The sequence below is a fragment of the Poecilia reticulata genome, chromosome 13 (assembly GCF_904066995.2).
Source record: "Poecilia reticulata chromosome 13, P_reticulata-male-v2, whole genome shotgun sequence".
Taxonomy (NCBI): Eukaryota; Metazoa; Chordata; class Actinopteri; order Cyprinodontiformes; family Poeciliidae; genus Poecilia; species Poecilia reticulata.
Genome location: NC_088842.1, coordinates 14,554,133 through 14,570,830, shown reverse-complemented (window position 1 = coordinate 14,570,830; position 16,698 = coordinate 14,554,133). Strand labels below are relative to the sequence as shown.

General features: G+C 37.3%; 1 protein-coding gene across 1 annotated transcript; it reads left to right on the top strand.

The window, feature by feature from the left end:
- The first annotated feature begins 252 nt into the window (after positions 1-252).
- On the top strand, positions 253-14,814 carry trarg1a (trafficking regulator of GLUT4 (SLC2A4) 1a). Its single transcript, XM_008425578.3, has 3 exons — positions 253-788; positions 13,281-13,413; positions 14,698-14,814. Exons 1-3 carry the CDS (start codon positions 378-380, stop codon positions 14,706-14,708), a joined length of 555 nt encoding a protein of 184 aa, XP_008423800.1. The 5' UTR covers positions 253-377; the 3' UTR covers positions 14,709-14,814.
- The last annotated feature ends 1,884 nt before the right edge of the window (positions 14,815-16,698 follow it).

Genomic DNA, 16,698 nt, shown 5'->3' with positions numbered 1-16,698 from the left:
GGTGGATGTATCAGAGAGAAGAGGAGGGAGTTTATGATCCGAGGCTCTTTGGAAATAACTCCAACAACGAATGGAAGCGAAGGAGAAGGATGCTGGTTTAGGAGGATGAATCATTTGCTTTCATCTGATTGATTTTATTTGTTGTGGGTGTCTGTCACACCTGAGCTCATAAAGCCCACCTCGTTTCAGATAAAAACTAATTGATAAATTCGTTCATCGCAGGAGGAGTTCCTTATTTAAAGTTAAGTCTAGCCTCAAGGAATAGTTTATAAAGCCTGATTTCTATTAAGAAACGTGGAAGCGCTCAGTCTCATAACAAGCTCCCAGGCTGCTAATCACATTTTCTGACCTTCCTTGATAAAACCCGACAGAGGATCATGGCCATCAACACCGACACCGACTTCCTGAAGTCCACCCTGGGCAGTGAGGGCGGAGGAGGCGCCCCGCCCGCGGACTTACAGGAGACGGAGAAACTCCTGACGGTGACCACCGAGCCCGGGGGCACCGGGATGAAAATGTCCACCTCCTTCACAGCCAACGTGGCCGGGGACAAGGCTCTGGAGGCCGACCAGAACGGCCACAGCGTCGCCATGAGGTCGGGCTCCATCGGGCAGCTGTCCGCCGCCGCCCCCCTTTCCCCGTCCAGGGCCAGCCTGAGCCGCTCCTCCACCGGGAACGCCACCGTGCCGGAGACCCCCAAGCCCAAGGATTACCTCATCCTGGTCATCCTGTCCTGCTTCTGCCCGGTTTGGCCCGTCAGCATTGTCGCATTGGTGTACTCTGTTATGGTGAGTTGGCTTTTTTTTTTTTTTTTTTTTATGGTCAAAAACTGCCACAGAAAGTAAGCTGAACCACTGATCTTGGAGTAACTGTGACAAATGCTTGGTATTGTTAAATTTTCATTCAGAAAGTCTTGGAGTTACTCTTCAGATTTAAGCTTTTTTTTATGTGGGGAAAAAAGTGTATTTTAAAAAAGTGAGAAAAGCTGAGAAAAGTGAGACTACAGTGTTTTCTTAACAATTTCACGTGCATTATGAACAGCATGTTCAAAATCAGAACATGAAGAAATATTTATTTAGTGCTTTTAATAAACTTGCAGAAATTAAGAAAGAAAAACTGTTCAGTCCTCTTAGCAAACTGAAACACTTTTTGTATCTGATAAAAGGCCATCAGTTTAATTTGAATGATTAACATCTGGTTGTATGACTGTTTTCTGAAACCTGCTTCACTTGCCAGCTTCTGGCTCAAGATCATTGAAACAACTTTTCAGAAATGTATCTGTTTTACCTGAGAAACAACATCTTTGATGTCACAAGTTTATTTAATGATTATGATTTAAAGGGTCCGTCTGCCCACTACATAACATTGATCTGTAAACTAGGTGCTTCTGGTTTATTGGTGGAAACACCTGTTTCAATGAAAGTGTCCATTCAACATAAGCATTGGTGTTTTAATGTGTTTAAGCTGCAGATGTTCTAGACCAGTGGTCCCCAAACTTTTTCCTGTGAGGGCCACATAACTTTTCCCTTCTCTGGTGGGGGGCCGGAGTCAGTTTGTAACAGAAAAAGTGTTACACGGTTATCACCTGCGCTGCTGGAAATTGTTGAGGGAGAGGGGGTGGGGGTGTGAGCGTTACTCGATTGACTTTTACCCAGAAAGCACATGGGCAAAAACCGTTAGTGAAACGGTCACTGGGACTGTCTAGTATATATTCCATTGAGGGAAAGTAACTAACATATGAATTCCTCATATGTTAACATAAAGGCTCGTTTTGAAGTATAAGCTGCTACTTACAGGCATCGCCTCGAAGAACTCGACCTGGAATGCGGTGTGTATAACAAACACGTGTGTTCATCTGCTCTACCGCTAGCAAACAACCGTACTGATTAAATAACATAAAAGTCAAGCAGTTCCATAAAAGTCCAACAGATGGCAGCAATGTGCCATGCAAAACAAAACACCCACAGTGGAGGCCGGATCCGGCCCGCGGGCCGTAGTTTGGGGACCACTGTTCTAGATGTTCCTGGGACTTGTCTTGTGAGCCGATGAGACAGGACTCCCAAACTCTGAAACAATCTTCCTCTTGTTGTAAATATAACACTTTGAACAGTTTTAAGTTTTTTATTATTATTAAGCCTTTATTTTCCCTACTCTTTTTAACTGTTCTTTACATTTTGTCAATTTTTCATTTATTAGATGAAAAATTCAGGTTTGCAGGTAAAAAATACATCTTAGAATTTATATCAGTTCATATGAGCAACTGATGGATGGATGGATGGATGGATGGATGGATGGATGGATGCCTTTGGTTAGGTACATTTTTCAGTCCTTTTGTAGAATATTTAACACAGAAATTACAGATGCTAATGAATTTAGTAAGTCTGAACATATAATCAACTCTTAGATTTTCTCATGCTTTACTTGAAATCATGGAATAAATTGTTATGTATCAGAGGATTTAGCAATCCAAGCCAATAGCTTTTGCTTCTATGGGGCTCAATAGTCACTCAACATGAAAAGGAAAAACTGAACCAAACACCAATTCCAGTTTTGCTTTTCATTCAAGCTTTCTGGATTTCCACAAACATACATTTCACACAACCGTCTGTAGTAATTCTGTCGGTATTTGAAGCCGCTGAACAGTATCTTTCTTTTTACTTCTCCTGCCGTGGTAAAGCCACATTCAGATGCATGGAAGAACAAAGCAAAATCAATGGAGGAAACCCATTAGTTCCTTAATGTCACTCATGTGGCCACTACACACTAAAGTAATATTAGGCGGTATACACTGTATTTCCCCAAGCCGCCATCACAGACCTACTGACATTCACAAGTCGGCTTCATGGGGAAAGTACTGAGGAGAAGCTTTGACAGAGGGCAAGAAGAAAGAAAAGTGAAGGAGGTAGAAACTGGAGATGGCCGCTAACTCAATAGATGGTCAGGGAAGTCAATTTAGATTCTCTGCAGAGGGCAGATTGCTGCAGTTAGCCAGCTCTGTGGCTGCCATCAGCATCCTCTCTCTTTTCTGAGGGAATGAGAAAGGAGATACAGGCTTCCCAAGGAAGATCAAAACATCAAGGGCAGATGGGTGTGAGAGAGACAGCAAATGGCCTTAAAGTAGTTCCTATCACTTGATTAGAAAAAAACAAACTGACTGAGAAATTGCACTGATGTCAGATATAAGTGCAAGTGAGTCACAGCAGGACGGAGCATCCGTTGTGATCAAATGAGCAGTAATGTGGCCGATACCACAAGATGAAGCCTTATAATGTAAGTTCACCGCTCTGTTCTAAAATTCCCATGGCTGAAGAGTAACAGATACCTCTAACAGAGAAACATTATGATAGTAGCAATAGGAGGTCAAAGGAACGTGTCTGGACTCTGAAAAAGTCAAAGACAGAATAACAAATGAAGAACGAGGGGCTTTTAAAGAGCTGACTTGATTTGAAATGCCATGCTAGTGCAATGAGGAGCCTTAGATCCTGGTTAAAGTCACGCTGAGAGGTTTTCTGTTGCGTTAGATGTAGATAATTACAGATGAAACTAGATTCTTATGTACGCTTTTTAATAAGACACAAAGCCCTTTGTTTATTCCACAAATTGATGTTAGCACACACTAAACTTTTCCTTTTTAGGTCAGCGAGGTATACCAAAATCAATTCTAGTTATTACTTATCGTTATTGTTTGCTGAATCCCATAATAGTGAGAGATTTAAAGAAAATGTCCAACTTTCTTAAACGTTTATACCCACACGTTAAGAGTCCTGTCATTTCCTTTGAATAAAGACCAATAGAGTCAAAAATGATTCCTGAATAAAAAATTAAATAAAGATTAAAAAAAAAAACACTTGTTTAGAATAACTGGAACATTAATTAATACGTGGTGTATATTTGATTGTGGGATTTGACAAAACGTAGTGTTTGTTGCTTGTTTCATTACTGGTTATTGCTTGTTTTTAACTAGTAAAGTGTTTTGATCTGCCTTGTTGTTGATTTATGTGCTCTACAAATAAATTTAGCTTAACCAGCAGAGGAAAATATTACGTTTGTTTAGAACTTAAGTAAGTTCAAAATTTACCTGTCTTGAAATAAGTAGTCTATGACAGATGTGGCCTCATTTTCATTCATTGCATAATTTTTTTTTTCTAATATCCACCCAGTTGTATCAAACTAGTCTTCTGCAAAGTTCATCAATCTTGCAGGTTGTCACCAGTATAATGATGTTACCAGCATTAACGTGAGACATTAAGGCTCTTTCCTTGCAAAGGTTTATTGTATTGACTCACAGACTCATTAACAGCTTACTAAATTTAATGGAGGAATATGAGTAATGTACTCACAGTATTTACTAAATAGGGAGTAAGTTTAAACATTTAGTTTCAAGGAATCCAACAAAAACAAACATGGTTGAATTTCAGTGTTTTTGAGAAATTATTCTGAAAGAAATTGAAAGGAAAGAAATGTAAATGCTGGTTTCTTGTAAAATGACATCCTAGATTCCTGAAAGATGCTCTGGTGCAGAAAACTAAACCTGGGAGATGTGCAGCCAATCACAGGGAGATGAGAGGCAGAGGTGATAGGGTTTTTTTTGTTGTTGTTTTCCTTTGCAGCCAAGACTAGAGCATCCCAATAATATAAATGTCTAAACTGCAGCAGAATTATTGCATACGCTGCAGATATGCCTGTAAAATATGGACTTGCATATGTTGCACCAGAGGAATGAGAGTGTTTGTGCATAATGCATGTGTGGGTAGGTAAATGACTTCTTATTAGCAGTTGCAAAATGGCAGCTTTGCGAAGCAGTTTATGCTGCAGTTTTTGAGCACCACAAAGTGAAAAGCCAAATGTAGAAACAAGTTAAATTATTTTTTTTAAGCTTTTATGTATGACGATGTACTCATTCTGTCACAAATAAAAAAACAAGTTATTTGCATCTACTGTATATAAAACATGTGTAACGTTTTTTTACTGGTTCAGGTAGGATTTCTAATATGATTTCTTTTTTTTAAATACCAGATTAATGAGTTTTTCTTTATTCAGTTTTTTTACATACTTTTATTTAACATTTGGTAGAACAACTTTTAAACTCTTTGACTTTGATAAGACATTATGGGTATATCCTTCCTCCACACACACACACACACACACACACACACACACACACACACACACACACACACACACACACACACACACACACACACACACACACACTCTGTTGCTTGCTTTTCTATTGGTCATAAAAGAACTCTTTATTAGCACGAAATGCAATTTTTGACTGTGCTGCAACAAAATATCTAAAGATGACACCATTTCTAAATGAATATTTATCATAGTTACCAATAATATTAAATCTCAGAGTCATTTATTTGACCAGGTTGCGTAACTGTGCACACTCTTAAACAGAGGGCTCAAAGTAAAGCCACATCTGCTGGATTTAAATGTCTGTACTTTGTGGTGGAACATTTTGTTATAACATATTATAAAGTAATGTAAATGCTTATGAACTCTCTGAACTACATATATAAGGCTAGTTGGTGCTTCCTTCCTTTTAAACTAAACGTAAAGGGACAAGAGATTCCTCTAAAAATCCTCTGGAATATTTATGCACTAAATGGAAAACTGGAATAATGTAACATGTAAACACTACTGGAGTATGGTGGCATAAAAGTGAAGTGATGTGAAAAGTTCAAAGATTACAGAAGTTTAAATAAACCCTGTTTTATATAGGCTTCTTGTTTACACTGCCTTAGTTTATGTTGGTTAATCTGACCTGAAGGTTTTAATGTGTTTTTCAGTACATGTTTCACACATGAAGCATATCAATGGTGCAAACCTCCAATCTCCATGTCCCATGTACATGACAATTTGTTTCTACATAAATCACAAAGTGATAACAGATTAAAGATCAATAAAATAGTTAGAATAAACTTAAGTTACATTTCTGGGTTTGGTGTAGGTTAAATGCAGCAGACGTCTGCTGGTCTTGGCTTCAGCCTTAGAAGTAAGTTAGTCTGGACTGGATATGAACCAAATAAGGATGCCAACAGAGAAATCTCCTGCCTCTCAAAATCCCAAACTTTTTTCTAAAAAATAAATTTTTTTGTTAACCTCAGAAGCTAAACCACAGGAGCAAAGTAAAGGTACAAGCTTTTTCAGCAGCTACAAGGCATCTCACAGCTGCAGCAATAAAGAGCAGTGCCTTTACGGTTCTGACACATTTGATCATCTGACCGTGTTAAGAGGTTTAAAACTTTAATGTTGAGTCTGGTGTAAAAAGGCAGAAATGAAAAAAAAAAAAAAAACTCCTGTTAGCAGCTCAGAGATCCTCAAGGCCCAAGTAACCAGATAAAAGTGTTTTAAACAAGAATTTCAAAAAATTTCTGCTCTACAGGCTCAATGTCTCTATTCTCCTTAAATTGCAATTCACCATAAACATAAAAAAACATTATATATCCAATGTAAAATTTATATAGTATTGTAAAAAAAATATGCAAATAAATCATGTTTTGTACTAAATAATGATTCTACATGGAGACTTATTGTGTGACATTGTCATATAATCAAAAATGATTTCTTTTGTACGGTGCTCCTTCACCACCAGGCTGCTGGTTGTTCTTCATTATTCATGATGAGAGACAGAAAAAAAACGGAGCACTTACTGCCTCACCAGCCTCCACCTTCCTCCGCTTGAACACATGACAGACTATTCAGAGGGTGCAGAGTGTGAACACACAGGGAGAAACCGAGGCATTTTAAGGGTAGGATTTCACATTGTGAAAACCAATATCACCAGTTGTGCCTTTATTCTAATCAATAAAGATATTAATCAAGTAGGAAAACACATATCCTAAATACGAATGCTTAGACAAAAAAGTTTCCCTGTTTTTTTTTTTTTCTTTTTTGCATTTTGTCGTAGCGGAGAGGAAGTGTTACTGTCTCCGTAAATCTTCCTTATTTCATTGACGTGTTTTCTCTAAGCAGGATGAACAAGCAGCGTTTTCTGAAAGAGACTTGCATTGATTCAAGATGCTGATGCTGCTCTCCTTTGTGATGCAAGTCCAGATCGATACCGGCTCCACCGGGAGTTTGTACCGTAGCTTCACATCGCAGTCATAGAGGTGAGACACGAGTGTGTCTCTGCATGCAAAGGATGAAAAATAGGAACACACACACACAAACAAGCACACACTTTGGAGTTTATCTATATGATCTATTACAGTATGTTCAAATTCCATACTGTAAAAAATGAATGTAAAACATCATGTTCATGTTTCATGTGATATTATTTACATTTCAAATGAGAAACAAAACAGACATTTTGGGGAAAAGTAATAAAATAAAACAGTAGCGATATTTATTTTTGGTCTGTCAACATCTTGACACTTTATGCAGTCATGTGCACAAAATAGGACACCCTGTGACAGCTTGTCCATCACAGGGCGCCAAAATGTGAACATATCACATGAAAGTGAACTCCATGGTAACATCGTAGGAGCTGCTAAATGACGACCAACATACAGAGGTAGAATAGAATAGAATAGAAATTCCTCTATTGTCACACAATAGAGTAGATTCACACAAAGGTAGAATAAAAAAAATCTAAAAACACAATAAAGAATAAAAATACGGTAGAGTTAGAGCAAATTTTCAACGTGAATACTGTGCAGTTATTCAAAATAGCTGCTACGATCCAAAGGAATGTGACACTGAACAGGTTGATTTAAAAGTGTTCAAAATGTGTATGCGTGTGTGTGTGCGTGCGTGTGTGTGTGCGTGTGTGTGTGCGTGCGTGCGTGCGTGCGTGCGTGCGTGCGTGCGTGCGGATCTGACTATAAAAGATAGGCAGTCCATTCTGAGAGCCGACTGCAAGATGCTAAAAGAAGTTACCAAAAAGCCTAAGGTACCTGCTTTCTTTTTTGCATTTTGTACCTGTAGCAGGTTCTGGGATGAGTGTTGCATCTACAATCAGAAGAACCCTTTGGTCTCTAAGAAAACTTGAAGGTCAATTTGTCAATGTTAATGCAGAAAAAGACTAGGAATCCTGACTTAATGTTCTTTACATAGATGACTCTAAAACTGAATAATTTGGACACCAGAAGAGAGGATGTGTTTGGCATAAACCAAATATGTCACTGCAGGGTGATGCAGGAAAGGTTTCCATGAATTGGAAACCTCAGAACCTGGATCAGAGGCCGTATGTTGGAAATGTTGACCCATCTGTAAAAAAAATAAATAAAACTGAAGCAGAACTGAAATCTGCGACATGAAAATGACCTAAAGCATACTATTAAAACAACTAAGAACTGTATGAGAATTAAGAAACAGAAAGCTCTCAGAGCGTTTCCTCCAATAGCTAGTTGCCTTCACTTTAATGTAATCATTGCATTTTATTTTTTGTTTGTTTATTTCTTCTGACTGCTTCTTCTGAGCAACGAGGTCATTTTAATTCTTTGCCACAACTCAGCAAACTGTGGCTTTAGATAAAAGATCAGTGGTGGGAAGTTACTGTACTTAAGTACATTTTTCGTGTATCTGTACTTTACTTAAGTAGATTTAATAATGAGTACTTTCTACTTTTACTCCACTACATTTTACAGTAAGTATCTGTACTTTCTACTTCACTACATTTCTACAAAACTGTCGGTTACTTGTTACGTCCAAGTCGCGTTGCGCTTTTTTCCCGTTAAAATGTGAAGTTGAGGGACTTAAGGTGGCGCCATAAAATCCAAGCAATAACGTGACTTACGTGTCTGTTGTCACCCATCGCCTCCACCTTTACTCGCACACGGAGCTCCAGACATGCGCAGTGGTTTCCTCTGAGCGGGAGAAGGTGTCTGTCTAATGTCAGTTATATAATAGCGCTGCATAAATCATAAGATATGGCGACATGTAAATTCAGCAGCGCTTCGCTTTCACATATGGTGGGACTTCGTCCAACTTTTAGCATCACTTGGAAAGGAAGCTTTAAATTAAGGTAAGATCTGTGGACGTGATGCTAGCTAAGCTAGCTGTACAGACATGTTGCATCTGCAATGAGAAAAAGTTGTCACTCATGCGCTGAATTGTTGTGTGGAGGTGTTGACTGAGGTGTCGCATATATGGGACAACGCTGTGACCAAAGTCTGCAATATGCAAATGACATTCAGGAACGATCCGATTCTTCTAGACGGATCTTTACTAAGGTTGATAGGACTGAAGCCTCACTTAGAGCCGTTCTTCTGTGTTCTTGTAATGCTCTGCGTACACTGCAGTAGCTATTATTTTATTTCATTAATATATACATATATATATATGTAATTAGCAAATAAATAAGTATTTTAATATATTTTACACTATAATTAATATATAGAATAGAATACAGACTTCAATGGTTTGGAAGACAAAAGTATTTGAAAATGTCCAAGGTTTTTTTTTAAAAAGTTTGTGAATATATCACAAAAGACAGAGTAAAAAGACAGAGAATTTCAGTTTTGGGTTAACAAAATATTGGTAAATATGACATAAAAAACTGTTAAATTATGGAAAATATTTTGATGGAAATTCTGAAAAAAATAAAAAATACAGAAAATGTCCTAGTAATTCTCTGCCAGGATATTATATTTTATATATATATTTATTATAAATATTTTATATTTTTTATTATATATTTATATATATATATATTATTATTTTATATTTTATATTATAGTTTTATATATATATATATATATATATATATTACAGAATTTCAGTCAGAAGTTTCCCGTAATTTAACAGTATTTTATTTCAAATTTTTCCGTAAAAAACAGGGAAATGTCCTGGTAATTTTCTGCCAATACATTTTTTTGTTTTTTTACGGCATTTCCAGCAGAATTTTTCTGTAATTTAACAGTTTTCCCCCCCGTAATTTAACATATACACACTGTTAAATTATGGCCCACCACCACCACCACTTCAGGTGACATTTCCCATATTCTCAAACTCAAAGCTTGACAGGTATGGGGCAACGTGAGAGTTAATCTATTAAACTAACTGAAGATGAAGACATAAACTAAAAGCTGGATCATAGACATTTTTAATAAGCGTATTTGTGAGCGTATGTGTGGCCCTACATGGGCAAACCCATGTGGGGCCACCGTGGAACCCACGGACAAACCCATATGGGACCCATATGGGCCTAGGTGGGGCCCACCTTGGCATGCTGGTCTTGATTTGGTCTTGGGCTCGGTGGTCTAGACTACAACTCTGCTATGTGGCTCCTTGGTTCCACGTCGTCCACTGCCAGTTGGATTTCTTTCAAAATAAAATAAGTGAAATTCATGCTGTTCAGACAGGAGACAAGATGTTTCCATCCCTAAAATTATGATGCATAGAATCACATATTTAAGTTACAAAACTATGTTACAGAGTAAACACAATAAAAACATGCTTCATCTGTGGCATTGTTCATTAAAATGAAACATTTCTGATGTATTAAAATTAAATATGATCGGTACGCTTAATGATATTAGCAATTAGGTATTAATCAGCAAGTACTTTTACTTTTAATACTTAAGTATTTTTAAAAGCCAGTACTTTTTTTACTTAAGTAAAATGTTAATGTGGTACTTTTACTTTTACTTGAGTACATTTTTGTCTGTGTATTTGTACTTTTACTTAAGTACATTTTTTGCGTACTTTCTCCACCATTGTAAAAGATGCTGACGAGAAAATTTGAGGGAAAATCTCACTGGCAACAACTGGTATTTATTTCAGCACCATCAGACTCACTATTGTTGATGGCAAGAAGAAAACTGAAGGCTTTTATAGAATTGAAAGGTGCTCAAACAAAGCATGTGCAAAACTATGGTGAATGAACAATTTTTAATTGAAAATAGATGAAGGCCTAAACACCGGTCAGCATTTCCAGTGCAGTGATTTATGATGGCTTGCCAGCATCGTCAGGGTGGTGGAACTCCCCGCCTCCAGAGGCCTGCGGGAGCTACTTCATCAAGCCCTTTTATCTCTCTGTCTTTCTGCAGTGTAATCCTATCTAACACTGAGCCAATCCCAGCACTGTAGACTCAAGTGTCAATTAACTGAAGAGAGACAACACTCACACTCCTGAGTGTCATTAAGAAAAGCAACAAAAAAAAAAGTTTCTTCTTAAAATGAAAGAGGCAAATGACAAAACATACATTACTGTTCAACCAGTGTTTTAATAGCACTTTATATAAATGAGGAAATTGACTTACAAAAAAAAGACTGCGTAATTTAATAAGATGAGGGGGAGGAACAGCTCTATTTCCTGATGTTTTGCGAAGACAAACCTGCATGAACAGCTCCTATGAGAAGTCTTCATGTGGAAGCTCTGAAATGTGACATTTCATGTTTAAGTTAACATCATGACTTTGCTCTGTGTCCTGGTGCTTCAATTGTCTAAATGTGAAAATGACATTTTTCTGTTATTAACCCCAAAAGTTGCTGATCACTAGAGTCCATTTGTAATGCGCATTGCCTAGTGCTACCTGGTGATATGTTATAAAAGTCTATGTTTTGTCCTGACTGCAGAAAGTATTAACAGCAACGATGCTAATTAATGAAACATACAAAAATGACACCAGACTAAAGATTCAGATTGCAAGAAAGGATTGATTTACTCTGAGACGACGGTTGTAAGAGTTCGCCCTGCAATCAGTGGGTTGCCGGTTCGATGCTCTGTCGTTGTGTCTTTCTGTCAGACTTCATTTTATAGTGAAGCATCTTTGGGAACCCTTTGAGGGTGGAAAAGCGCTACATAAGTTTTTGTTTCATAAAGCTTTTTATACGTCTTCAGCGGAAATGCCAATAAATCTGCAGGGCAGTATTGTTTATGATTTTCTTTCATTTATTTTATCATTATAATTTATTTTTTAATTATTTTCAATCTTTTTGGGGGTTTTTTAACAATTTTTTAACCGATTATTTCAAACAGAAAAGGTCCATGGGGTTAGTTTATGTGAATTTAATGTTGGTTTAATGGTAAGCTACAGGGTTTCCTATTAATAGATGAAAAACATCACCAAAAACACTTCTGAATGAATGTGTGCATACATTTACGAGCGACGTGAGCATAAGTGAGGTTAGTGCATTCCTTGTGTTCAACATTTGAAATGAACTGGGCATTCCTGAGTCTAAAACACATGAAGCTAGCAGACGACACAATAAGAGGGAAGGAAAGGCAGAGAAATTACGCATGCAAGTTTTTCTGTTTTAAGACTCCCAAATGAAACTGCAGAGCGAGGACTTGAGGCTTCCCATTCATCATGTCTCACAAGCATACACATAAATCACCCTGTCTCCGTGTCTGTGGTGAAAATAAAGCGATATACATAAAGCATAAAAATGAATTACAGCTCCTTCGCAGTGTTGTGCTCTCATCTGTTCCGATTGGCTCTGCGAGGCACAGTCCTCCATCAATCCCAAACTGCCAATTTGAAAAAGACAATTTCACCAGTGACAGCTGGGAATAATTTTTTATTGCCATTGTACCCTAAAGGGCTGTAGAAGAATTAAACAGCTCAACAGAGTTGAACTGTAGGACTGCCATTTCCTCTTGTTCTCTAAAGATGGAAATCAACTTGATTAATAGTTTAATGTGAAACTGTTGAAGAGGAGGTGTAGCTAAGCTGAAACATTCCCTGGATTTTGCATAGTTTCCTGTAAACTCTTGTCTGATTTAGCTTATCGAAAGAATCCGACATGTAAACAAAATGTGTGCAGTGTCTAGGAAATGCATGTAGGGGTGCACTGATTGCAGTTTTCTTGTCGATCAGAGATCATCGATCTTTAAAAAGCCTGACCTGTCGATTCTGGTTTTGGCCAATACCGATTTTTTTTCACCTGAAATGTTGCTAAAATTGCAAGTAATTTACCAATTGGTAATAGTGGGGCAAATGTTTACTGTGAACGTCTAGACATGACCATGTGGGCGGGTCTGTCAGTCAAACTTCGCTCTCAGAAAAGCAACAGAGGACAGTGGCTGATTTTTAGACCTTTGGTTAAGATCGGTGGATAAGATCAGTCTCACATGTAAGTATTGGCCGATCACTGATGTCCTTGGTCGATTTACAGATGCACTCCTACCATCAAGACAGATGGCAATGACAGCATCACGCAGTGCAGACGTGTTTTTGCTTAGAGAAAATAGTTTGGGTTTTTTCGTATTTCATTTTTTCTGAAACTTTCGTGTCAACAACCAGATTAATAAATCGAGGGAATTGTTGGATTGTTTGAGACGACTCGGTTCTGCTCTAAGTTTCTTCTTTTGTGTGTTCCAGTCCAGAAACAGTCTTCAGAACGGGGATGTGGACGGGGCCCGGAGGCTGGGTCGACTGGCTCGCCTGCTGAGCATCGTCTCCATTTTCCTGGGACTGCTCATCATCGTCGTCTACACCACAGTTCACTTTTCAGGTGCACAAACATCGCTGACCAGACATTTCAGAGTTTAACAACACTCCAACACAATCTAATCACTGCATGAGATTCCCTTAAAACAATTTAAAGACAAGAATAGGTAACGCTTTTTCTATCGAGAAGAGCCCATCCAGTTGCATTGAGCTTTGAAAATAAATTTTTAGTTCTCATGATGAGAAACTGCACAATATTTTGTCCATGGGAACGATGTGTGTTTTTAGCAATAACTCTGGAAAAACTAGAGATGAGAGCTTGTCGTAACCCAACATCAATCAGTAAAAGGTTAGTGAGGTAGGTTGAGAGATTCACATGAATCACATTGGAAAACATTTCACATGTAAAAATGTGAAATGTTAAATTTCCAAGTAAAATAATGTGAAATGTATGGGGAAATATTTTAAATTTTGCATGTCTAGTGGGTGTTTCACATGTTATTACACTGAAAATGTCTACATGTGAACTAAACTGGAAAATATTTCACATATAACCTTCCCACATGTGCTTCACATGTGTGATATAGATTCCATTTTGATAAACGTTACATATTTTCCCAAGTGTGCCAGACCTCTGCCTACAACTATGTAATTAATGTCCACATGCGTAAATCATGTGTTCACATGTTAAAAGACAATATGATTCCCACACGAGTACAGCTGGAGGGTTTTACATGTAACAGCACAATATAATTTCCTCCCATGGAGAAATACAAGGTTTTCCAATATGCTTTTCACGTTTCCAGAAAATAAAATTGCGATATCTGAAACATTATATAATCTCCACAAATGAAAGATGTTACTTGCTGAGTCGATTACACATTTAAAATGTTGTTGTTCTTTTGTAGAAAGTGACAAGGACAGTAAAGATTTGATGTATATGTTTTAACATGTTGCTACACAAGATAATTCCCACGTTAGCTCACAAATTATCACATATAATATGGAAAAGCATTTCAGATGTGGAAGAATGACTCTTCATATGTTGAAATTTCCTGTAATGTTAAGGACAAAAAAGTGAACAAAAAGCCAACAACAAAAAAATCAAAGAAAGTTCATAAGAGAGCCTTTTAGTAGCCCGCTTTAAAAGATCACAAGACTTTGTGGCTCAAATGTTGCATCAAATGAAAAATAAAAGGTTGTTTAGAGCTTCAACAGAATACTGTATATACATTATTTTGTTGTGGCATGTAATAAATACACCATCTCCTGCTACCCTGTAGTACATACCCTAAATTAGCTGACTTAACACTCCTTTCTCTTTCTCACCTCTTCTTTTCTTTTCCAGCTCTCAACTAACAACCGCGAGGAGAAAATAAAAAATGCAACGTCGAAGCCAAACCACAGATATGGAGTATGATTCCCTACTCTATGCCATGAAGTTACAGCATCAAGATTAACTTCAGTTAGCAAAAAATGCAGACAAGTCATGAATGACTGTCGTGCAACAAGTAAACCGATCAAAGTATATATATATATATATATATATATATATATATATATATATATATATATATATATATATATATATATATCACTGAAAGATGCATGCATTAGATCCCAGTATCATTTGCCTGACAGAATATCCTGCTTCTGAATTGTTCGAGTTCGAAAAAGAGAGGAAGGAGTGATGCAGATTTGTGTGATTATTAAAGGAGGATGATTTCTCCTGTTTGAACAGTGGACTTCTGAACATGAAGAGGATGATTTGTAAATGTAAAGCGGATGAATGATGGACTTTTCTCTGTCTGCGTGGAGGTTCCTTTAAAATACAGTCTTTGAACTTCGGACGGCTCATTTAATCTTCATATACCCCAAATGAACGTCTTGCACTCGAAGTATACACAGGAAGAAAAAAAGATATATTTGAGATAAAGGAATCTATGAATGAATAGATAGTTTTGATTTTATAAAACGTTTGTATCCCATGTGTTGCTGGGTTTGTTGACGCCGTCCGGATGGCTGCTTCGTTAGCAATTGGGAAAAAAAAAAAAAAAAGAATCAATGTATATTCAAGGGTTTGTGGAGGAAAAATTTTCTTTTGTCTTGAGTCATTTTGCTTTCCAACTTAAGAAAAACGAGACCAAGTGCATGCCTGAATGTAGACATCCCAATACTCTGCCTTCCTTTTAGACTGTTATTGTTTATTTCCCAACCTTAAGGGACGGACAGGTTTGCACATTAAACCCTTTTTTGTGTGTATTTTGTCCTCATGGACAGTTAAAAGCACGTTCTGCACCATATATGAATCAAGCCTTTATTACAAACACCGTTCTCCCCCAGTTTCATCTGACCTTTCATCTTTGCAGTCTTTTTTACATTTACAAACTTTTAACACATTTTACATTGCTATACTTTGACTGTTAAAATCCATTCTTTTACTGGATGTTTTACCGTTCTTCTTGTATGGCTATGTAATGTATTTATATGGAAAACTATATATGCAATACCTTTGCATGCAAAAGGCCAAGCAGCCTGACACGCACTTATTTTTGTAAAAGAGCAAGTCTACGAGTTTGCCTAAGAACAAATAGCATTTAAAAAAGACTCACTTAAAATCATGGCACGACACGTTGTCTGGATTCGTCACTTTAAGAGAAAACTCATTGCTGTGTTTAGAGTCATGTAGATGTTGCATTGACATATGAAAAGGCTTAATGCTCCAAAGCTCAGATAAAAATCAGTGAATCATGATGCATTATTCAATAGAGTTGTTTTTCTGTAGCTATTAAAGTGTCTTTTTTTTACCCCATTAAAACTAAAATGCATTTAACTGGATGCCATTTGCTGAATTCTAGTGGTCATTTAAGGGCTTTTTACAATTGAAACAATACAGCTAATACAATCCAAAGTCCTCGAGTGAACATCAGCAATGTAAGTCGCAGGCTGAGTCGTAGCTGTGCAAAAAAAATTAAAAAATAGTAATAATAATAATAATGATAATACTCCATCTGAACATCCAGAAGCAGCAAAAATCCAAAGACTCCCCATGTTTACTGACCGCAGCTCCATATTCACTTGAACTTTCTTCTTCTGTGGTGCTGGTGTTTAGGAGCCAGCTGTTCACCTTTCACCTCTATTATCACTGTTTGTTTCTTTTTATATTATACTGTATGTGACGGTTCTCATCTCTGTGGTGTACTTTTTTGCATGTGAGGAATAAATGTTACCATGCATGGTCTGAGTTTTGTGTTTTGATGATAATTCCAGATTTAAAGGATGCCTGGACTGCCTGCAGGTTTAGATGTTAAATTGCTATACGCATACAGCTCCCTACGCAGTTACTAGA

What these genes read in the sequence shown, in the direction of transcription:
- trarg1a (XM_008425578.3), top strand. Translation starts at nt 378, where the DNA reads ATGGCCATCAACACCGACACCGACTTCCTGAAGTCCACCCTGGGCAGT. An exon ending in CATTGGTGTACTCTGTTATG is followed by an intron (nt 789 to 13,280) that starts GTGAGTTGGCTT and finishes TGTGTGTTCCAG; the next exon opens with TCCAGAAACAGTCTTCAGAA.